General features: G+C 42.1%; 1 protein-coding gene across 2 annotated transcripts in view; it reads right to left on the reverse strand.

Annotated features, from left to right (window-relative positions):
• Positions 1 to 770: 770 nt before the first annotated feature.
• Positions 771 to 25,367, reverse strand: part of SRPX (sushi repeat containing protein X-linked) — a 74,068-nt gene continuing 49,471 nt past the window's right edge. For both annotated transcript variants that reach the window (XM_001083979.5, XM_001084091.5), the window contains 7 exons: positions 25,184 to 25,360; positions 18,113 to 18,239; positions 12,212 to 12,333; positions 11,294 to 11,473; positions 8,079 to 8,212; positions 5,579 to 5,700; positions 771 to 1,338 (listed from right to left, as the gene is read on the reverse strand). In XM_001083979.5, coding sequence (XP_001083979.3) covers positions 1,155 to 1,338; positions 5,579 to 5,700; positions 8,079 to 8,212; positions 11,294 to 11,473; positions 12,212 to 12,333; positions 18,113 to 18,239; positions 25,184 to 25,360 — 1,046 coding nt within the window. In that variant the 3' untranslated portion in view covers positions 771 to 1,154. The remainder of the gene's footprint in view (positions 1,339 to 5,578; positions 5,701 to 8,078; positions 8,213 to 11,293; positions 11,474 to 12,211; positions 12,334 to 18,112; positions 18,240 to 25,183; positions 25,361 to 25,367) is intronic.

Below are 25,367 nucleotides of genomic sequence, written 5' to 3' on the forward strand. Positions count from 1 at the left end.
TCTGGCTACTGGTTAAAAACCAATATGTGATTTTTCAGGCCTGACCATAGGTGATGATAAACACTTTGCCTGGTAGGCCTCACCGGAAAAGCTGCCCTCCACACACCAGACTTGGTGCATAGCCAGTCATATGGCAGTCTCTGTGGGGTGTTGCAGTCAAAGACTCAGACCCCCTGGCCAATCACGCTCTTTCACATATTTACATTCCTAGCCCTGTGCTTTCATTTCTAGGCCCTTTATCTGAGGCCTTGGGTAAGAGGTCTTCAGGTTCCTCTGCTGAGATCTTATGGGGTAAGGAAAAGGGGAAAAATTTGAAGATACTTTCCTTCACTCTGCCTCAGTACCCAGGACTTTTCCACTCCTACCCCACCACATGACTCCAGGGTCCGTAAAACTGCCAGAGCCTTTTGTTTGAGTCTCCCTCAATAGAAAGATGACCCCACATCTGTGCTGCTCCACTTGAATCTTGACCAGTGTGCTGTCCCACAGGGGAAAATGGAACAGTGAAGTTGATGCTTCCTCTGGTTTTAGACTCTTGCTTGTTCCATCACTGTGACTAAAGGCTTAGCTCTTTCATTTTCAGCTTGTGGCTTTAATTGGCTACTTGAACACCCAACAGCTCAGCTCTCTCCCAGCTCAGCAGAGCTCCTTAAAAGACTAATTAAATTTTTTCCATTCTTAAAACACCACTAAGGATCACAACCCTGAAACCACTGACCACACTGAACAAGTATGGCTGGTGCTTGATAAACAAAGTGAGTTCTACTAAATTTGCTCCAAAACATTTTATTAATAAAAGTCTTATTTAAAAAACAAAATAGAAAAGAGTTAGGTATCACATTGAATAACATGTTGATAGCCCGTGTATGGTTATGGGTTCTAATTTCTCTACAAAATCAACCAGCCATGATGGAGTAAAGAAAGTTAGAAAGAGTAAATACAGTCATTTAAGTTTTTTGAAACACTTCCAAGTACAAAAAGCAGCATGCTAATTTTTAAGTGCAAAGAAAGCTCATAATAAAATAGACTTTAAAAATTACAAATAAAAATCTGTACATCAAGGATATTTTTAAGGCTTTCCCATGTGCATGTCACTATGTAGACAATGAAGAGGAACAGCCAAGAGAGGAACCGCCAAGAGAGGAACCATCATGTCAGGTGTTACAGGTCTGGCCCATTTCGGCTTGTAGGACCATCTCTTCTTTTCTCAAGGGAAAAGTGTCAATCAGGTTGAACAGAGCCACAGGCATCACCAGGGAGACATAGCGCTCTTTGTCCATGCCATGCTTATCCACTAGCACCATACTGAAGGAGTAGAGTGGGATTCGCAGCAACAGCCTGTGGCAGACAAAGAAAAGAGGAGACTAAGTCAAACCATGACTCCCAAGGGTCCTGGTGGGTCAACCAGAGCCCTCCTGTGACCGTGTGCAGAGAAAGCTTTGATACCATGAAGGACTGAATCATCCTTTAGACCCTGTCTACTCAAACTGTGACCCTTGGACCAGCAGCATCACATGAGAACTTGCTAGAAATGGAGACTCCCATGCCCCACCCCAAACCTACTGAATTAGTATCTGCATTATTATCAAGATCCCCAGATGACTGGTATGGACATGAGAGTTTGAAAAGCACTGCTTTAGTTTTAGATTATAGTCAGGAAGACTTCCAGCCTACAATGATGCCATATACCAACATTTGGTACAAGGTGCATACAAGGCTAACAGATTTTTTTTCATTAAATTGGAATCAACCCAAGTTTGGAATCAACCCCAAACCCACATTTGCTGACTAGTGTTGCATGACCACATACACACTAGGACTAAGTCAGTGATTATGAACAGGGGTGATTTTGCTCCCCGCTCCCAGGGGAAATTTGGCCATGTCTGGAGATATTTTTGGTTGTCACAGTGGAGAGTGAAGATGTGACTGGCATTTAGTGGGTAGTGGCCAGGAATGCTGCTAAACATCCTGCAATGCACAGCCAACTCTCCCTGCCAAACAAAGAATTATCTATCCCCATATAGCAATAGTGCCAAGGCTGAGAAACTCTGGGCTAGGTAAAGCTGATTGACATCATTTCCCAGCATGATAGTTCTGGCCTATTCAGTGGCCAGCTCAGGACTGCAGAGTTATAAGGGATTGAGCTTGGTCTACACCCCATGTATTCTGACTTGGTTAATCATAATTTGTACCCCAAATAATTCCAAAAAAGAATATGAAGTGGTTTCAAGTGTCTGGTGTTCTTTCTGCTCTACCACACTAGAATTTAAACTAAAAAATATGATTTTCATATCAACACAAACATATTTGATGAGAATAGCTAGAGAAAGCAAACAAACAGGTAAGCTGAGCCCAATGAACAAATGAGCCCACTCACTCTCTTCTCCAGATTTTTTTTTTCAGTTTAGATATTTTGAGATTGTGTATGAGGCAGAATATACACTGTCATCTGGATTTAAAGTGAAATATGTTTTCCTCATACAAACAGATCAAGGTTAAAAAATCATTACATAAAACACAAACTACATTTTTCTGCCTTTTAAGAGGGAGTTTCAAGGAAGAAGGGAATAATTAGTATTTTATCCCAGTGGGAAGCTAAATCACAAATTCACTCCCAGTGACTAGAAATGCAAAAAAAGAGGACATGACAGTGCCTCTGCCAGGTTTCCTGCAGTGCTAAGAGGGGAGCTAAGAAGTAGATGACTGTAAAGTGCATTAATGAGTTCCGAACACGTGAATGTAGGCTGCAAAGTAGGGTGTGAATGAAGAGATAAAATGCTCTGCATCTTTAAGAGGAAGGGTATTGAGTTTACTTTTGGGAGCATGGAGGAGTTCTGGCACAGGGAGCTTTCAGGAAACAGAGGAATAGGGAATATGGTGGCTGAAGCCTGTGGGAAAGGGTGACCGATAAGAAATTGGAGCATTCATTTTTTTTATAGTGCTTGTGAGACTAGGATGGGAAACCCCCACACACACACCACCACCACGGTGCCACCATCTGCTACCACACACATTCCTGTGTAAGTCTTGTGCCTTGATTGACACAGAATGTAAAGGGGGAAAACTGTCATGGGAAGAGCTGAGTGGTTGGATCAGCAGGCTAGCAGCAGCCACAGGAATGCATCCCACTAGGGCCGAAAGACCACAGAAATCTTGGGGATGAATGATCAAACACCACACAAAATCGGGGATGAGGTGTGATGCCGACAGTATGTCTGAATTACATACGTGTCTGTCGTCAGATTGGAAGGAGTTCTTCCTGGAAAATCTTCCAGGGAACACTGTAGACTCAAAGAATAATGTGGGTATAGAAATTATGGCTTTCTTGGTCCCCGTCTTCCTTGAGATTGCTGGAAAATTCCTCTGGAAAGCATGAATCAGATCATACCTCCAGATAAAAAAGAAATGAGGGCAAGAAAGAAGGTAGGTGGTGACCCTGTAACCCCAGGGACCCAGTCTCTTCTTTCTGTTGACTCCCTTCAAGGGTTTTATCATGGCCTCAGTGCTATTTGAAAATAGTCTTATAGCCAGACAAAAGAATTTTTAGATTATGCAGGCATTATGCTTTTCCTTCTCCTCTTTCGCTTCCCATTCTTTGCCTAAATCATCTTTTTTCCTCTGCAGTAGACTCCAAAGTGTCTAAAAAAACCTTTCCAATTCAAAGGGAAAAGTTTCTGCCAAGCTCTTTGTTTCTCACTGATATGTCTGATAACACAGGCATGCCGGCCTGACACAGAATCCATTAGGTAATGCACCTGAGTGATCATTTCTGCATGACTTTTACCTGGACTACCATCCAGCTGCAAAATAGAGATTGGCCCTTTTCTTGAAGGCTGCTGGGCAAAAGTTCTATTTCAAAACTGTAAAGCTTTTGGTAAAAAACTAGGCCAGTGGTCCTCACCATGTGATCTTTTGGGAGCTCATTAGGGATGCATATTATCGGGTATAACCAGAGACCTACTGAATCAGAAACGCAGTTTACAGCCTACAGTGTAGACTCCAGCAATACGTATTGTAACACGCCCTCCAGGAGATTCTGATGGAGGCTAAAAGTTTGAGAACCACCATATAATGTATTTAAAATCATCTTCTGCCTATAGAAGTCTATGGCAGCCCCAACATATACAATCTGAATGGCAAGTATTTTTTAATCACATTTTTCTGTTCTTCAAGTAGATTCAACAGTTTAAAAGCACAACAAGATTTTATGAAGATGACACACATACAGACACATTCAATCCAAAACCCATTCAGAAAATTCTGCAACAAGTTTTAAAAAATCATTGACACAGGATATGAGCAAGTAGTACTAAATAAGCAACAGCTTCATAAAACCTACTTTGAAAATATTCACCATAAATATTTAGATATCAACACAACTCTCTGTCTTAAGTTTTGTACAGTTCAACTTGAAGTATTTGTACACTAACTGTAAATATACAATATACTTTTAAAAGCTGTTATCAACTCTGGAAATAGTAAGGCTGTTTCAATGAAATTTTGAGTCGTTTACTCCACTTAGCGCCAACATGGTGCCAGGTACTGTGCTAGGTGCCGAGTAGCAAACATGTGAAAGTTCTGCTACTGATGTCAAAAGTCGGTATGGGGAGGTGCTACATGCAAATGCAGTAAAATATAACAAAAAGAAAAGCACATGAGTGTACCCAGCCTTCTCCATTCATCAGTCGACTAAAGAGAACTCATGAATCCTCTTATTTCAAGTTGAACTGTACAAAACTTAAGACAGAGAGTTGTGTTGATATCTAAATATTTATGGTGAATATTCTCAAAGTAGGTTTTTTGAAGCTGTTGCTTATTTAGTACTACTTGCTCATATCCTGTGTCAATGATTTTTTAAAACTTGTTGCAGAATTTTCTGAATGGGTTTTGAAAAGGCTGGGTGAGAAAGGAAGATTTTAAGGAGTTTTGCTTTAGTCTAATTATCCATTTTACAGTGGTCAAGAGATGCAAGTAGAAATTTGGGTTATTCTGAAACTATCTTTTGGTTGTTGAATTCTGCTTCTTTAATACATCATTATTCAGAGACTAAAATCCACGGTTCCAACTTTGTAAGGGTTATGAAAGTAAAATATAATTGTTAAAACAGAGGTATGAACAAGTGTTCTGCAAGAATGGAGAAAAAAGAGACCAAGCCTGGAAAGACTAATTGGATGCGTACTTTTCTAATAAGACCAAGGATTGCTTAAGTCTTTTTTTCAGGTCCTCCTCTCCTAGCCATCCTTCCTCCACCAACCCCACACACACACACACACACACACACACACACACACACTCTCACACACACACACACACACACTCACACACACACACATGTGCGCGAAGCAAAAACGGTTGGTTGGAGGGGGTAAGAAAGAAAACACTGGTAATTACCCATTGCACAATTTATTTGAACAAACAGCAACATACTGATTAGCATGGTTGTAACACTCCCAGAATAAAAGCAATTAAACATTGAAGGTTGCCTGAACTCCATCCTGAATAGAAAGAAACCAGGGAACCTAATCAGTTAAAAGTGCATTCATAGGGGATAAGATTTAAGAACAGAAATTTCCCCTACCTGAGCTGCAGCGCTAGGGCTGGAGGCATAATCTTTGCGCCTATCCTGCCAATGAGAGTCGGGAACACACCCACCAGCTCCACCACGGTGATGTGTCGAAGATCAAGGCCACACTGTGCTTGCTGGGAAAAAGAAAACCCAACAGGGGAAGTATGAGCATGGTGAAAAAAGACATCCTCATCAAACTAGAAACCAACAGAAGTAGCACTGGCCTGTCTCTGGAACTTTATTTGCTCACTCTGAACTGTACTGAAAACAGATGAGAAATTGGGGTTAAGCTCGTGGCTATAAAACCTAAATACCTTTCCTAGAGGAATCATTCCGATATGGCTTGACAGTGGGATTTTGAAAACCTAAGCAAAAGGGCAGTCTATGTATTTCCAGACAGGGTGAGACCTTGAGTGAGTCAAATTTCCTAAAAAGTGTCCAAGACCACCCCAGAGGATTCTAACTTTTTCTTTGCAAGGACAGAAGACTACTCTATTTCCAGAGTCCACTTCTCTGCTCTGTTTCCACTCTCCACACTCCCCTGCCCTATGCCCTCCACACCCAATCCCAGGGGAAAAGAGGATAAAAGGTTCCAAGCCTCTAAGCTGGCTCTTGCCAAGAACCTTGGGAATGTGGCCCAGTCAACCACGTGTCAGCAGGGCTCATCAGGAATGGCAATGCAATAAAAATAAAAAATTAAGAAAAAGTAATGTAAGACAAATATGATGAATTTGGCTATATGGGAAAAGAAATTTTGAAGTCTTGAAAGATGAAAATATCAAATATGTTTTACCAAAATTCCACTGAAATGTCCCTACATGAAGTTACAGAACTGGTTGAGAAGTTCAAAAAGTTAGAAATAGGCTTTTGTATTACTCTCACTGAAATGCCTATGTCAACCAAACCTTTCTTTGAAGGCTCTGGTTAAAATGCAAACGTAAGTATATTTGGAAGAGGAGGTCACACCAAAACATCTTGATATTAAATATCTCATCCAACCAGTTGTTAAGTTAGCAAGTGTCTGAAGGGATGGGACAGACTAGAGCAAGGACGGCAATCTTTCTCTGTAAAGGGCCAGAGAGTATTTCAGGCTTGGCAAGGTTGGATGGCCTCTGTCCTAATCACTTCACTCCATCATTGTAGTGCAAAAGCAGTTGTAGATCATGCACAAATGAATTAGTGTGACTGTGTCCAATAAAAGTTAATTTACCGAAACTAGCCATGGGTCACCATAGTTTGCTGACACAGAGGAAAAGCAAGTTGTTTGGCTTAATTCATTTTCCTATGGAATAAGAACAGATGAGGAAATGCATGATGGTGGAATATAGCCTGCAATGCCAATTTCCCACAAAAGAGAGAAGTATAAGCTTGTCTTTTCTGAAGAGCAGGCCCCTGGCTTGGACAAGGAGATACAAGGGGAGGTAAGCTAGTGGGGACCGGGGGTAAAGATGCAGTGAATTTGGTTACTATTAAGGGAGCTCACAAAAATTTTATATGGCTCTTCAGAGTTCATAGGCAATTCTTCAAGTACGTGGGAAGAGTGAAAAGAGACTTATTATTATACATTTTATTAATGCTGACATGAGAAGTAAATTGTAGCCCTTGATTAAATCAAGACTGTTTTAAGCACTTAGTTCTATCCACTGTAACAAATGAATAAAATATTCTCAAAAAAAATGTGCAGCACTGTATCCATGGTACAGCATACATCCTGCCTCTTTAGTATTCAGTGAAGTTGGCCACTCTTTTGCAAACCAGCTTCAGGACAAAAGCAAGCAACTTCTAGTTTGATCCTTATAGTTTCTAGTCATCCTTCCCCACACACCCAAGATGCTGGTTGCTCATTTAGTAGCTACAAAATTTACATAGTTGAGAAGGACATATTTCCCAGAAAAGTGCCCGTCAAACTTGAGAGTGCTTAGGAATCACCTGGAGATTTTGTTAAAAGTGTAGATTCTGACACAGTAGGTCTGGGAGGGGCCCTGAGAATTGGCATGTCTATCAAGCTCCCAGGTGATGCTGATGCTGCTGGTCCAGTCCATGGATCACACGTTGAGAACCACTGTGCTAAAAAAAATGGCTGTCACCCTCTGAGAGTCAAAGAAATTCCCTGGGAAAAATGTGGGGACCGAGGGCTCCTGGATTCCTTTCATCTCTTGGGCCAGCCTTTTGGGCAGGCAGCTAATTGATTGCTTTCAGCCAGGCATATCCTGGACAGGTTCAGCAAAGACAACTGTTCTGTGGCTAGGCCTGGACAGTATGTCAATTAGACTTATTGGTGAAGACAGGCAACCTCATTAGTTGGAAAATGATTGGGTTAACTCTAAGGAGTCAATGCTAATCAGGTTATGGCCCAGAACCAGGAATGAATGGTGGTAGCTCTAAAGTGCCAGTTCCTGAAACTCACTGTAAGTGGATTAGGCACTGAATTTGGCCTTTGCTTTTAGTGAAATGGCTGGGCCCTTCCTGTTAAAGGTCTCCCTGCCACCTCGGCCCTGCCTGGAGGACTCACCTGCAGCATTCCTAGCTGGAGCCGGTAAAGGAGGTTTCGGGCTGTGGGTGTGGACACAATGAGGAGTCTCCTTTTCTCATAAAACTGATCCAGAAGTGCAGCTGCCGTTCTGACGCCCACATTGACGTTCATGGCTGTAATCAGAAATGGCCACATGGGTCAGAAACCTTCTGCTTGTTCTGCCTCAACAGAGCCTGTGATGACACACAGGACCATTTGTGTAAGAATTAAACCCTGAGATAAGGATTCAAGTGTAAGTAGTTTATTTGGGAGGCGGTCCCAAGAAGCACTTGTGGAGGAGTGAGGAAGTATATTCATTTCCTCTTGCTGCTGTAACAAATCACCATAAACCTAGTGACTTAACATAATACAAACTTATTATTTTAGATACTGCAGGTCAGGATCGAAAAGATCCTGGCCTCATGGAGCTAAAATCAAGGTGTTGGCAGGGCTATGTTCCCGTGGAGGTTCTAGGGGAGAATCTGATTCCTTGTCTTTTTCAGCATCGAGAGGCCACCTTCATTCCTTGGCTAGTAGTCCCTTCCTCCATCTTCAAAGATAGCAGTGTAGTATCTTCAAATCTCTCTTCTCTCTGATCTCTCCTTCCATCATCTCTTTCTATGACACTGACACAGTTCTGCCTCCTTTATATAAGAAGGCTTGTGATTATATTGGGCCCACTGGGTATTCCAAGATACTCTTCCCATCTCAAAATCCTTAACTTAATTACATCTGTAAAGTCCCTTTTTTCATGTAAGGTAACATATTCTCAGGTTCTGGGGATTAGGATGTGGACATCTTTGGTGGACCATTATTCTGCCTATGTCAGGAAGTGAGACAGTGAGGGAAAGAAAACAATACCAGTTGGTTATCAAGCAAGTTGTTCCTGTGGGCATTTGGAACTCACTCCCACTGGGGAACTCTAGGAGATGATATACAACATACCTCCAGAATTAACCCACTGGAGGGAACTGGAGTATTTATACAATTGCTCCATCATTGTTGAGGGCTGCTTCTGGGGCACTAGCTCTCCATCACTTCAGGCTGGCTCTGTGCATGGGCTGACAGTGCTTTCATAGCCAGGGAAAAAACGCTCTCAGACAGAGAGACCCAGTTAATTGCAGTAAGTAGCCTTTTGAACATAGATGCGAATGTGAAAGGCATATGGGCCAAGCACCATAGTATCTGCTAGGGAAAGGGGTGCAGAGAGGCAGAAGGGTAAGAGAATGGGCAATGGCCAGGCTGGCTTTGGAATGGCTCAGAATCTCTGAAGTCTGCCTCCTTGGTGCAGAAGGGACAAAGCAATGTGGGACACAAAGGCCACAGAGCAAGCAACACAGGCATAGAGGACATGGGACAAGGCAGTTTTATAATAGGTCTTCCCTTTAAGCAAATACATGACAACTAATTCCAGCTGTTCAAGGTCAATGAAGGATGTTATATAGATAGGCAAACAAAAGGCTTAGCTCCAAAGAAGAAATAATATGAGAAAAACTAGTAGATGCCATGTATGATTTATAATCTTGGTTTTCATAATTCACATTTTAGGTTTGTATTGAAGTATCTGTTCATTCACACATTAATTCATTCAGCCATTATATACTGAGTGCCTGCCATGTGCCACGCTCTACGCTAGGTACTAGGATGTCACACTGAGTGATACCCAGTTCCTGCCCTCTTTCTTGCCCTCTTCCCTGCCCCAGGGGCTCAGAGTCTAGGATAGCTCTGGTCAAGAAAAATACAATGTAAGCCACTATGTTTAATCTTAAATTTTCTAGTTGCCTCATTAAAAAAGTGTAAAGAGACTGGGCGTAGTGGCTCACACCCGTAATCTCAGCACTTTGGGAGGCCGAGGCGGGCAGATCATGAGGTCAGGAGATCGAGAACATCCTGGCTAACACGGTGAAACCCCACCTTTACTAAAAATACAAAAAATTAGCCAGACGTGGTGGCACGCACCTGTAGTCCCAGCTACTCAGGAGGCTGGGGCAGGAGAATCACTTGAACCCAGGAGGCGGAGGTTGCAGTGAGCCAAGATCACGCCACTGCACTCTAGCCTGGGCGACAGAGTGAGACTCCAGCTCAAACAAACAAACAAAAAGAAAAAGTATAAAGAGATAGGTAGAAATGATTTTATGTTTTATTTAACCCAATATATCCAAAATATTTCATTTCAACATGTAATCAATATAAAAAAGTAAGATACTTTATATTCTTTTTCACACTAAGATTTTGAAATTGGTATATGTTTTACACTTATAGCATATCTCAATTCAGAATAGCCTCATTTCAAGTGCTTAGTAGCCACATATAGCTAGTGGCTACCATGTTGGACCACATAGGTCTAGCAGCCTGTTAGACACCACACCCCAGGCCTTAATGCCAACATGGTGGGCGTGAAGTCCTTAGGTAGGGAGTCTATAATAGGTGTGTTCTTTCTACTTTAACACATGAAATTGAAGAATCTCAGGCATTTAGCTGATGGTATATATGTCTCTCTGTCACTTAACTCTAAATGGGGGCTTCAATTAAAAGAAAGGGATAAAGATGAAAGGGTACCAGGAAATGAGAAAAAGAGAAGTCTATAAACAAGGGATACGTCCATAATTTTCTGGCTAGCCTGAGTTTCAGACTCGTTACCCAGCCCAATTTTTGTTCATCAGGAATAAGAGCTGGCATAAGGCTTTACGTGTACCAGGCACTGCTCTATTCCACTGTTCCACAGATGACCTAATTTAATCCTTACAACAACTCAAGAGGTAGATGAGGTATTATTTTCTTCATTTTACATAGGAGGAAAGATTCCAAATGCCCAAAGTGTATGTGACTTTCATGCCAGTGATGCAAAGCAGGTATGATATTGTCTCTATATGACAGTGTACTGGCTTTATAAACAAGATCCTTACATTTCTAGAACAAAGAAAACTACAGCAAATTTTGCTGATTCATAATGTCACCAAAGGCTGGCCCTAGGTTCCTACCTTGAGCTTCTTCCTTAGAGCTCATGAAAGGGAAATTAGAGGATAGGCAGAAGCAAGACGGATAACAGATGAGATGAGCTGCGGCAGGGATCTAGGGACTATGTTCATCCACTCAGATAAAGAGGGATGGCCAGGAACTTCTCAGAGTCTATGAAGGGAAACCTCTCTTGCACTGGAATCAAGAACCAAGGGGTTTACAGGTTCTGCTGCAGGCTGGAGGGGCTGCGTACATACCTGCACAGGTGGGCTCCGTGCCAGACCAAGCCAGGTTGGATTGACATACTCGGGCAGGGCTACCCTGGAGCTCATAGCCGCCGATGCAGGAGAACTCACAGGTGGCTCCATAATTATCCCCATCGCTGGAGCACTTCATGTAACCATTCTCTGGGGCATTGAGTTTGCCACAGCGTTTGACTGTAGGGACACAAGTCCAGAGGGGTCTCAGTGCTGAGCTCCCATCCACAGAGCAAGCAGAAAAGGTGAGGATGCAGGGGCATCAGCTTTGCAATCAGGCTTCTACATCAGCCTGTGAAATGAGTGAGGGAGGAGGGATGACTATTTGGTCAGTGGGTGAGCCTTGCAATGGTCACCCATCCATACCAATGAGACCACTGATATCAACTGGTTTAGCTCCTAGTGTTGTAGATGAGGAAGTGAAGTCCAGAAGAGTAAGGAGTAAAGATGGTTAGCAATTAGTTGCCCAAACCATCAGGCATAAAATAATCGTTAAAAACATTTTCTTTCATACCAATGGTTCCAGAACACTAAGAACATGTTCTCCTGGTGGCCCAAATTAGGGGGATCCTATTCACCCTAGTTGTAGATGGACTCACAGGCTTCAGCTGGTCACCTAAGCTCAGGGATGGAAAAATTATTGAATAACATTCTTCCGGGACAGTCAGCTATGGGCTCCTATAAGACTAGTCCTTGTTAAATAATCTGGCAACACTGACGCCCATCCATATATATATCAATGTATATCATGAAATTCAGGCATTAAGATAGGGCACTTCCCCAAGCCTCATTAGAGGCTAATCTAAAGCTGGCAAGTCACCCACCACAGTAGGCACTTGAGAGAGTTCTGGCTTGAGGACCTGCTTCCCTTTGCTCTTCTAAAGGGAGGGTGGGGGGGACAAAAAGCAGTATTCTTACCTCTTACTTTAACTCGAAATTTGCAAGTGCCCTTATTCTCAGCTCTGTCATAGACTGTGTACTGGATCTTGTGGTCTCCTTCTGGAAAGTTGGAGCCTGGGGGGAGGCCTTTCAGAATGACACTTAGAGAGAAAAAAAAAAAATCAGAAACAGGAAAGATGACATTATGGATCTGACAAGCAAGTGACGACCCCCCACTCTTTACAGGACATGGAGAGACTGAGGGGCAACAATTAGACTAGTTTAAGTAGAACAAAAATTTCTCAAAGAATAGAATCTCCTAAGCTTTAGTCTGTTTTAGAAGAGCAGTTTGTGACCGGAAAATGGAAGACCCAAACTACTGGGAAGCTTAGACTTTTTTCCGGCTGTAGGTAGAATGGTGGGGAAGTGGGTAGAGAGGGGAGGGAGGATGAAAAATATAGGGCCCAAGTCTCTTCCTTCAATCTCACTCTTGTTCCAGGTGGGACCTGAATTGCCTCACTGTTGGGAAGACAAGGGAATTTTCTGTGAGGAAAATCATTAGAGAATATAGTCCAAGCAGTCACTGGCAATTTGGGCCTGCAGGGTGTACTAGAACTTTCTCTGTTCTTTCTATCTGGGACTGTGGGGACCTAAAGGCAAGTTCTCTGTGATTCCTTGGTTATCCTGATAACAATAATAATGACTAAAAGTGTTCTTTGCACTTACATAAATCTTACACGTTAGGCATGGTTCTAGGCATTTTGCATATATTTATGTAATCCTCCTCATTTAATCCAACAACCCTATTAGGTAGGTAGTATTATCTCTATTTCACAGATGAGGAAACTGAGGCATAAAAAGGCAAAATAACTTGCCCAAGGTCACACAGCTAGGGTGACTTCATCTTTTTTCTTGGCTGCCTAATGACAACACCAATCAGTATAGCATGATCAAAATCCATGTTCTGTTTTTCAATATACATATAAATTCCCCATCTCCCTACAGTTCAGGGAATGATGAGAATATGTGCTAATAATGAACATGTGGTATTATCATTGTCACCATTGAGGAAAGCCTTACATGTAGGTGGGTGAGGTGGCTGTTTACCAGGTATGAGAGAGGGGTCGTGGGAAAATGTCAGAAATCCCACTATTTTGAGACATGCTGCTGTTGGCTTTAGATGCTTTAAGGTCTTTAGAAAGCACAACTTAAATTCAGATAAACCTGAGAGGAGTGATACTTCAAATATAAGTAGATGTAGCCTCTCTGAGACTTTGTTTCGCCTGTGGCATGCAAATAACAGAAGGAGTAAATAAGGGGACTCACAAGAAGCACTTATCTCAGAGCTTGACACTAGAACCTTCTCCCTCACAAGGGAGCTATAGGGCAGTAGCTTGGATAGGAAATGGCGGAAGGGGTCATAGGAGAAATGCCAGGGCAGCAAGGAGCCCAAGTGAGAGCAGTAAAGGGAACAAGACAGCCTTCTCTGAACTCCTCATCCTGTTGGAGTGCATTCCCATCACATCCTGCTCTAAACCTTTCTGGCCTCTGGGCTGTAGAACCCTGGAAGCAGACAGCTGCTTTGAACAAAGGGACAGGAGAATACTGAGATGCTGTTTTAAAATGTAACAATCGTGCCAGGTGCGGTGGCTCATAAATGTAATCCCAGCACTTTGGGAGGCCGAGGCGCGCGGATCACCTGAGGTCAGGTGTGCAAGACCAGCCTGGCCAACATGGCAAAAACCCGTCTCTACTAAAAATACAAAAATTAGCAGGGTGTGGTGGTACACACCTGTAATCCCAGCTACTCAGGAGGCTGAGGCAGGAGAATCGCTTGAACCTGGGGGGTGGAGGTTGCTGTCAGCCAAGATCTTGCCACTGCACTCCAGCCTGGGCGACAGAGTGAGTGAGACTCTGTCTCAAAAAATTTAAAAAATCAAATAAAATGTAACACTCCTAACCATATTACACAAGTTACCCACAAAAACAACAAGGTGAATATTCTCACAAAGCTTGTAGACAAACAGAGTCATCTGATGGCTTGATGTTTTGTGTTTATTACACAGGATTTCAACAGCAGTCAGAGTTGCAAAAATCTAAAAACCTACTATGTGGTAGGGGCTGGGCCAGGCATTGTGCTAGACCCTGAAGAGTCAAAGGTAAATAAAACCCAATCCCTGATTATGTCAACTTACTTTTCAATTCTGATTGCCTACATTTTCTCCAAAGGGATTCGTGGGATGTGTATGTGATAGCAAATACTTTTTTAATGGTCAAACTTTATCTTTGAGAAGTTACAATGGGAGAGCATAACTAGTAGTATTACTTAAGCTAGATGAGGCACTGGGGGAAGATTATTGGAATGTAGGAACAAAATGTCCTGCCTCCTCTCACTAGAAAATGTACTGTTATTGCCTAATCATCGTGTAAAAATGTTTTGTCATGCACAGCCTGGGTTGATAGGATTCTAGAAAGTCTTTTCTTGCTTTATGGATCACCAGGAGATAAATTAGAGGTATCCTTTTATCGACAGATGAAAACTCAGTGGGAAGCTCTAATATGCCCGTAAACTTTAAGGCACAGATATGAACATGCTAACGTGAAGTAGTGGTCTCCAGGGAATATGAAGGCCAACCAAACAGTTGCAGGGATACAGGCCCAAATGCTAGATTAGAACAACACATAGCTAACCCTCACAAAGGGATCCACCCATTTTTAAAAGCTTCTTAACAGTGCTTCTCATTGTGGTTGGTAAAACAAACATACCAACAAAAAGCAACTCAGATATATGTCAAACTATGAATGAAATTGGTCCAGGAGAATGGGGTAGAGGTGGGGAAGAAAGCAGAAGATACCATCCCTTTTTTTTTTTTTTTTTTTTGAGACGGAGTCTCACTCTGTCGCCCAGGCTGGAGTGCAGTGCAGTGGCACGATCTCGGCTCACTGCAACCTCTGCCTCCCGGGTTCATGCCATTCTCCTGCCTCAGCCTCCCGAGTAGCTGGGACTACAGGCACCCGCCACCACGCCCGGCTAATTTTTTTGTATTTTTAGTAGAGACGGGGTTTCACCGTGTTAGCCATGACGGTCTCGATCTCCTGACCTCGTGATTCGCCTGCCTTGGCCTCCCAAAGTGTTGGGATTACAGGCGTGAGCCACTGCGCTCAGCCGATACCTTCCCTTTTTTTAAATAAGCATCTGTAAGTGTCTGATATGGTCAGGAGTTTTAAAAATAAATTAAAAAGCTTTAAAAGAGATAAATACAGCCAAAAAACAAGGGGTGAAAAAGTTCTGCACTAAACTGTACTCACAGAGCACAAGAGCGACAGCCTCTGGCACCACCTGGGAGACACAGACGGCTTCCCAGTGCAGGTAATGGCCTGGGGGCATGAGTAGGGTCTGGCTGGGCAGGCAATGCGGGTTACTCTATCCCTAAATTAACCAACTGGCTTCCTCTTTCCCCTTCTGCTCCTCCTTCCCTTCTCACCACCCCTTCTTTTAAATTTATTTTATTTTTAATTTTTGTGAGTATGTAGTAGGTATATATTTATGGGGTACATGAGATTTTTTTAAATTTTTTTGAGATAGCATCTCACTCTGTCACCCAGGCTGGAGCACGGTGGCACAATCTTGACTCACTGTAACCTCAGCTTCACGGGTTCAAGCGATTCTCCTGCCTCAGCCTCCCGAGTAGCTGGGATTACAGGTGTGTGCCACCACACCTGCCTAATTTTTGTATTTTTAGTAGAGACAGGGTTTTACCATGTTGGCCAGGCTGGTCTCAAACTCCTGACCTCAGGTGATCCACCTGCCTCGTCCTCACAAAGTGCTGGGATTACAGGCGTGAGCCACCACACCCAGCCAAGATGTTCTGATACAGGCATGCAATGCATAATAATCACATCATCTTCAAGGAGAACTACAAACCACTGCTCAGTGAAATAAAAGAGGACACAAATAAATGGAAGAACATACCATGCTCATGGATAGGAAGAATCAATATCGTGAAAATGGCCATACTGCCCAAGGTAATTTATAGATTCAATGCCATCCCCATCAAGCTACCAATGACTTTCTTCACAGAATTGGAAAAAACTGCTTTAAAGTTCATATGGAACCAAAAAAGAGCCCGCATCTCCAAGACAATCCTAAGTCAAAAGAACGAAGCTGGAGGCATCACGCTACCTGACTTCAAACTATACTACAAGGCTACAGTAACCAAAACAGCATGGTACTGGTACCAAAACAGAGATATAGACCAATGGAACAGAACAGAGTCCTCAGAAATAATACCACACATCTACAGCCAACTGATCTTTGACAAACCTGAGAGAAACAAGAAATGGGGAAAGGATTCCCTATTTAATAAATGGTGCTGGGAAAATTGGCTAGCCATAAGTAGAAAGCTGAAACTGGATCCTTTCCTTACTCCTTATATGAAAATTAATTCAAGATGGATTAGAGACTTAAATGTTAGACCTAATACCATAAAAATCCTAGAGGAAAACCTAGGTAGTACCATTCAGGACATAGGCATGGGCAAAGACTTCATGTCTAAAACACCAAAAGCAACGGCAGCAAAAGCCAAAATTGACAAATGGGATCTCATTAAACTAAAGAGCTTCTGCACAGCAAAAGAAACTACCATCAGAGTGAACAGGCAACCTACAGAATGGGAGAAAATTTTTGCAATCTACTCATCTGACAAAGGGCTAATATCCAGAACCTACAAAGAACTCAAACAAATTTACAAGAAAAAAACAAACAACCCCATCAAAAAGTGGGCAAAGGATATGAACAGACATTTCTCAAAAGAAGACATTCATACAGCCAACAGACACATGAAAAAATGCTCATCATCACTGGCCATCAGAGAAATGCAAATCAAAACCACAGTGAGATACCATCTCACACCAGTTAGAATGGCGATCATTCAAAAGTCAGGAAACAACAGGTGCTGGAGAGGATGTGGAGAAATAGGAACACTTTTACACTGTTGGTGGGATTGTAAACTAGTTCAACCATTATGGAAAACAGTATGGCGATTCCTCAAGGATCTAGAACTAGATGTACCATATGACCCAGCCATCCCATTACTGGGTATATACCCAAAGGATTATAAATTATGCTGCTATAAAGACACATGCACACGTATGTTTATCGCGGCACTATTCACAATAGCAAAGACTTGGAATCAACCCAAATGTCCATCAGTGACAGATTGGATTAAGAAAATGTGGCACATATACACCATGGAATACTATGCAGCCATCAAAAAGGATGAGTTTGTGTCCTTTGTAGGGACATGGATGCAGCTGGAAACCATCATTCTTAGCAAACTATCACAAGAACAGAAAACCAAACACCGCATGTTCTCACTCATAGGTGGGAACTGAACAATGAGATCACTTGGACTCGGGAAGGGGAACGTCACACACCGGGGCCTATCATGGGGAGGGGGGAGGGGGGAGGGATTGCATTGGGAGTTATACCTGATGTAAATGACGAGTTGATGGGTGCTGACGAGTTGATGGGTGCAGCACACCAACATGGCACAAGTATACATATGTAACAAACCTGCACGTTATGCACATGTACCCTAGAACTTAAAGTATAATAATAATAAATAAATAAATAAATAAATAAAATAATCACATCATTCACCACCCCTTATTTCTCTTTTTTCCTTCAGTAAGGATTTACTGAGTGCTAACTACGTACTAGACACAGTTCTGGGCATTAAGGACATAGCAGTGAACATATTATAATAAAGACAGGTAATCAACAAATACATAGGTGACATATATAGTATATTAAGTAGTGACCATGAGGACCACATCTGAAAGCATAAACAGACCAGCATATATACACTCCCCTACTCTGGGTAGCAAACATCTCACATAAAAGAGACAACATCATTTTATCTGCCAACTTTCACTTACTCAGTAAGAATGCCATCTGCTGTGTCCCTTCCTTCGGGTGTCTCCCAGGATACCCGGACTGTCAGTTTGTTGGGTTCTGCAATGCGTTCTTTCACACTTGGGCACTTGATTCTAGGAGGTTCCATATCTGAAAATATAACCAAAATATTCTCATCATCATCAAGAAATATCTAGTCAAACTGGGGTTCAACACCCAAAGTTTAAAATACCAAAGCCTCTGGGTATTCTCCATTTTCAAAGAGTTTGTTCATCCTATATATTCGCCTTTTCTCCCTTCATAATGCTTTTACTCTCCTGCTAAGTTTTGAAGATTGTTTAAATACTCACATGTGCAGGGCTAAACCTGCAATCAACTGGCCTTGCGAGGTGTCCTGTGGGTAATTCATTAGTTACAGCCTTTCCTCCCCATGCTTCCAAACTCTGCCTACTGATGGCCACATGGCAGTTACTCAGCTGAAACTAGAAGTCATTTGGTTTTAGTGAGTACTTCCTGCTTTGAGGACAGCATCATGGAATATTAGAGAAAGGCACTCTAGCTATCATCTAGTCAGATTCAATTCAAGGCAACAAATTTTTCATGAGTACCAATCTTATCCAAGGCTTCATTCCAACTGCTGGGGTTGGGGGTGCACAAAGGCAAAAGAATCATGTGCTTCTGACATTTCAGGGAATTTGCCATGTACTGGGGGGATTACATTACCCCACATGAAATATAACATGAGGTAGAAAATGACAATGCCCCAGGCAAGGTAAAAGTGAATGCTACGGAGGTATAGAGGAGCCGCCCAACTTTCTCATTTTACAGATGTGCAAACTGAGGCTCAAAGAAATTCAGTGATTTATTTAAGATCACACATGTAGATAATGGCACTGTGAATTATAATCTAAGTCAGAGCACTTGCCACCAGAACAAGTTCTCTCTCTCTTTCTGCTATCTATTATCAACATATTGCTTAATATCTTAAAATAGGCAATGGTCTGTCTGGGTCCATTCTCCCCTTGAACTGCTACTGAACTACACTTATGGTTTTGTGTTCTGGGACAGCAGTTTTTACTGTGGCTCTGGACCTCCAAAAGCCTCCCAAATTTCTTCAAGTAGTTTCTCTATGTGGTCATAGGTATGACATCCTCGATAGTCATAACAAGGATGGGTGGTTAATGAGGGCTCGAAGTAAATAAGATGTCAGCTCTACACTGGGTTGTATTTCATCTTATAGCTGAAGTGAAATCACAAGAGGAAGTTCAAATTTCTGCAAATTCTACTTAATGTTTCTGAACAGGTAGAGAATGTATTTAAAGAGAGCATAGCAAATTAAGGACATTCAGCTTCACGTTACTTTACATATCAACTGATAAGTATTAAGTGCTAGTACGGCCTTAATGAAAGTTAAATGTCCTTTTGATTCTGAATGACAGATGTCTTTGAGAGACTAAATGCACCAAGTAAAATTCTTTATATACTTTCTCCTGTGTCTTGTCTAATAATTTCTCATTTTATTTAGGGTAAGAAGTTATGAATAACTTATTAAACAATTTTGCCTTCAGCTATCCAAATTCATTTTCATTCTATGTCATGCTTCAGTGGGGTGTGAACTTAACAGCCTTAATGCACCAATCCTAAATTGAATAACCACCATATTTTGCTGACTCTAAGTCACTCCTAATTGTGAAATGCATCCCTATTTCGGGGATATTAAAAGGTATACAAATACTATGATGAAATGGAAGCTGCCTTAAGTGCATTCAAGATGTCTATTCTCAGTTGCTAAGTTTTTTTGAAAAATAATTTAATTTTTTACTATAATAGGTGAGAGAAGACAAACTTTCATAATTCAAATGAACATTTCACAGAAAGACAAGTATATAATGACTGCCCCCTGCTGGTCAAATAGAGCTGGCAATTACATTATAGAAAGTATATTTATTAGCATATAGATTTCACTGTAAAATTACATTGTGTTACCATATTTTCTTGAAGTGAAAAAGCATGGTCAGAGTGAAAAGCAACTTAGTCTCTGTCAGGTAAACTAAATGTCCGGGTGATACATTGTTGTTTGTTTTCTGTATCTAGAGGTACTAACAGTGTAAGCACACAGGCTCCAAGATAGGTTATCTGGGTGAAGAATCTCAGAGTTTCCCAAAGCCAGCTTATCTCTAGCTAATCATGATCAGCTGAACTGGCCAAGCTTTTCAGAAACAGTGTTCTTCCAAAGAAGAAACAAGAAGAAATAAATCATTACAAATAATAACTAATGTTGGAGGAATCCTTCCTACATGCCCACCCCATGCTAAGTATCCTCCCTATATTAGTTTACTGAATTTGCACAACCATCCATTAGACTAAGCAGTGTTATTAGCGTCCCCATTTATAGATTGGGAAGAAGCATTTCCTCTCTTTTGGAATTTCTTTGTGGTCTGGGATTTTTAAATGCCATTACATATTTTGAAGTTATTTTAATAAACCAAACCCTTTTGTGTGTCTGCCTGCTGCTGACCTAGTGTTTTCCGCCAACCTTTGCACACATGCTGTTTTGTGATGGCCTGTCATAGCTTCCGCATGAACCCTTGAAGAGCCTCCACAGGACTTGATCCTGACACATTCTCAAGCAGCTGCCTTCTCTCTCAGCTGGTGAGACCAGCTGGTCTGCCCTTCAGCTGATGCCCCAGAGACCTAAGTCTGTTATTACCCAGATTTGGCCCCGATAGCGTTTTATAAGTTATACATTTCCATGAATGAAAGGAACAAAATTACTATAGAAACATAATTACTATTCCCTGTTGAATTAAGATGCCTGCAATTTATAAAAATCTTGAAACCTTCAGTGAAAATTCTGGCCTCTGCTCTCTGCCTTATTCATTGGAGATATCTGATAAACTGTCTCCCTTCTCTGTGCTCTAGTTTTCTCTGCGCATATAAAATATGAGAAACAAATATATTGCATTGTATCAACTACTATTTATCTAAGAAGCTGGACTTTTTTTTTTGAGACAGGGTCTCACTCTGTCACCCAGGCTGGAGTGCAGTGGTACAATATCAACTCACTGCAGCCTTGACCTCCCAGACTCATGTGATCCTCCCGTTTCAGCCTCCCAAGTAGCTGGGATTACAGGCGTGCACCACCATGCCTGACTAATTTTTTTATTATTTATTTATTTATTTATTTTTGTAGAGACAGGGTTTTGCCCTGTTGCCCAGGCTGGTCTTGAACTCCTGGGCTCAAGCAATCTGCCTGCCTTAGCCTCCCAAAGTGCTGGGATGACAGGTGTGAGCCACCAGCGCCCAGCTGAAGCTGAACTATTTACTTGGAAATCCTTGACACATCTAACCAGGTAGGTAGTGGAAAGAAGGAAGAGGTTGAAAAGGACAATGTCTTGGCCAACAGATAACAATAAAATGCAAGGGAAGCGACCCTGTGCCAGTTCCAGACCCAGGCCCTCCAAGAATCTGGTGCCTCCTGCTTTCACTATGTTAAAAGTCAGCTGCCATCTAAAGAAGTCCAATTGACTGGAGAGGCCACGTAGTCAGGATGAGAAATTATAAATGAGAGAGAGAGAGTCAGCCAGACCCCAGTCAGTACAACTTTTCCCAACTGAGGTACCAGACCTGTGAGTGAAGCCATCTTGAATCCTCCAGCTCCACTTGGTCACCTCAGCCATTAGCACACACAGCAGAGATAAGCTGTCCCCACAAAGCTCTGCCCAACATTCCAACCCACAGAATCTTTGAGCAATAACATAGTTGTTTGGAACCACTAAGTTTTGGGTGGTCTGTTGTGCAGCAACAGATCACTGATGCAAATATAAAATAGTTTGAGTTTGGTGACAGAGAAAGAAAGAGTTCTTTTCAAGGGGGCATAGGAAGCGAGTGACTGCCAAATGCAGAACAAATCTGGCCATTGAAAAGTCACCCAGTTGTTTGCTTCCCCCAGCCAGAGTGTAATCTCTGTGGATGGCTCTGGGAAGTGGTTTCCTCTGTTTGGCACCATACAAAAATCCAGAGAACTTTCCAAAACAGACAAAAGAGGCAAGAAGGGAGGCAATGAAATCCACATTTAAAAGTCATGATCATAGCCGGGTGTGGTGGCTCATGCCTGTAGCTCCAGCTACTCAGGAGGCCAATGTGGGAGGATCACTTGAGCCCGGGAGTTCAAGACCAGCCTGGACGACATAGCAAGAGGCTAGCCTGGGCGACATAATGAGACCTCATCTCTAAAAGTCAACATCTTCACAAGAAAGAAGCCCAAATAAAAATTCATTGGTGATACATTTATATTAGAGAGGGCCACTAAAAGTTGACCTGTTCTGTTTGTACTAACAAATCATGTAAGGGAAAAAGTGAATCAGTATCTCAATCAACAAGTTGCTTTGACACTGAAACTAGCCTCTGAAAGTTTGCAAAAGAATGTGTACTTGTCAACCCAGGAGGAATTTAGCACAATTTAACATCATTTGCAACAATACATGGATACATTTATTCTTAGCCCTACTGATGTTTGCATCAACTGAACAACGCAATGCAGCCCAGCAATAATGCAATGATCCCATTCCTATGGGTCATTGGGTAAACCAGCTGTGAGACAGCTGGGACACGAGAAATGTATGCCATCAATTTCCATATATTACATCTCCGAAATTTTTTATTCCAGAATTTCATTTGTGTTAATAAATCTCCACCTATTCTACTCTGTAGGAAACAAAAAAATAAGGGAGCATATATATTTATTTAAAAATATGTTTTCCTTGATAGAGAATTAGAACTTAAATGTGTTGTCTGGTCACTTTATTACAATCTGTTCAGCAGGGCAAAAAGGAAAGTTTGTACATTGTCTTTTGTTAAAGCAATTTTAAATAGATACTCTCTGCATGTCAAAAGACCTTTGATGGTTTTTCATTGTCCATGGTTTTTAAAGTATCTTTAATTTGTTTTCTTCCTGTTTTGGCCTAGGAAGAAGTGTTGGTCTAAAGGAAAGATCATGTGTCTACTCAAAATATGGTCTCTATATGAGGACTTGTGATTCCAACTATCCATTGTTCTATCTAAATGCCAACATAACCAAAAATAACTAAAAATGGAAAGAAAGAAAAATATCCCCCCAAAACAATAGTGGTTACATTCTAAGGTTTATTTTCTTCCAGATCAATGGATGTTGTGGCTCTTCAAAGAGTTTACCCTCCTGCAATTTGCAGTATTTTTTTTCCTCCTACATAGACTTATTTTTATCTATATCTGTTTCTGAAATAACCATGAATTTCAGCCCATTGCCAGAGTATGGTCTGTGTAAGAAAATTAATTTTAACTTGTGGCACCTTCAAATTAGCCAGACCACAGAACTGACCACCTCAGAGTCAAAAGTAAGCCCAGTCTTCTCTCTTCCCTCGCAGTCTAGAAGAGAACTGGGACAACTTTCTCACCACTCAGCACAGCTCTGGCCAAGACTGTTGAAGGCTGTGTGGAAATCTGGGAACTACTTAGCCGCTATGTGTCAGCTCCTAAAATAGGTTGAAGTTCTGAGTTACGCTCAAGGACCCCCTACCCCTGCCAACACAAAAACAAATTTATTAAACTATTTTAATATATTAAAGCCAAAAAAAATAAATGATACCCCTAGAATAAAATTCACTGGGGACAAACCTCAGCTTGTTTGTCATGAAAATCAAAGACAGAATTGCCTGCTTGCTTTGCCCATTTCTCTCTGTTTTCCTGGGAGCTCTAGGCTCTCTTGTGGATCGCTCTACCCCTTTGTGTCACCCCTACCTAATTGCATGTACAATCCTCCTTCTCCCAAATATGCCTGAACCTTGTCCTGACAAACTGTAATATGAATCTCCTGAATTCAGGGTTCATTCTCTCTCCCTCTGGGAAGGTTCCAGGCCCATCTGGTCCAGCTTAAGACATGCTGTTGCTTTTTTAGAACAATCAGCATTTTCTTTCCATTGTTGCACACAATCTGGAAATTTAAACAGTATGATCCCTAGAGTACTCTGCCAAAGCTTGCTTAGCAGAAAGATTTTAGAGCTTCTCTCCTCCCACCATCACCTCTGCCCCTTCCAATATGAGGGAGTAGATTCAGTTTTCTTTTTGGTTTGTTTTGAAGAGCTATGCACATACCAAATCACAGAGAGGATATTGAAAGCAACATCTGTGAGGTGCCCCCTGTGGGCAGTGTTACTGGCAGTTAGTGAATAAAATCCAAGGATTCTGCTAAACATCTTGCAAACAAAAAAACAGGGCTCCACAACGAAGAATTATTTGGCCCCAAATGTCCATCATGCTGAGGTCCAGAAACTTTGCCCTAAAGCATCATTTAGCAGAATCCTAGGCCCTACCCCAGACCTGCTGAATTTAAATCTGCATTTTTCCCAAGGTCCCTAGAGGACTTCGCTGCACAGTAAAGTTTGAGAAGCAGTGCCTTAGGTCAGTGGCTCTTTATTTGAGTGCTTCACAATCCCTGGGATGCTCGTTAAAAAACAAAGTGCTGGGTCTGACCCCTAAAGTTTCTGACTCAGCAGGTGGTAGGGGTGGGTTGGTGAAAATTTGCATTTCTAAACAGTTCCCAGGGGATGCCACTGCTGCTTCTGCTCCCAGGACCACACCATGGGAACCATTCACTACCCAACAAACCCAGAGGCAAAATATCCAAATCCCTTCCAGCTGAACAAATTGAGTGCTCACTGACCACCAGAGTCAATGACAAAGGAAGTACACTGGGGCTGAAAGACACATAGATGTTCTCTACTGGACTGTCCCTATAGTGTCAATAACTTTGCTCAGGCCCCTGAACTAAAATCGGCAGGTGTATGCCACATCTCTGCCAGCCTGTAGTTGCCTCAATAGCAAACCAAGAAAAAGACAAAAGTCAGATGGAAGCCATCAGCTATGAAGTCAGCTCCAGGATAAACACTGAGGTTAGATCTAGGGCTGAGCCAGAGAACCAGGGATGCTACTGAAAGCAAAGTTACATGCTTAGGCCTTGCAGGAGGAATAGTGATGCTCCCTTTACAATCCACGATACGAACACCCCCTGCTCCTCCCAAAGCAAGTGCCTCTTGAGGGCTGTGGCATTTTCTTACCCACACAGGAGGCTGGCCGACCGCTCCAGGCCTTGTTGTCCATACATGTAACGGTCCGCTCCCCTTTCAACGTGTATCCTGGTGAACAGTAATACTCACACCGGGAGTTAAAGTAGGCACCATCTACACACTTAAACCCTCCATTTGCTGGCATGGCAAGGGTAGGACATCGCTTTTCTGAAAA

The sequence above is a fragment of the Macaca mulatta genome, chromosome X (genome assembly GCF_049350105.2).
Source record: "Macaca mulatta isolate MMU2019108-1 chromosome X, T2T-MMU8v2.0, whole genome shotgun sequence".
NCBI classification, from domain to species: domain Eukaryota; kingdom Metazoa; phylum Chordata; class Mammalia; order Primates; family Cercopithecidae; genus Macaca; species Macaca mulatta.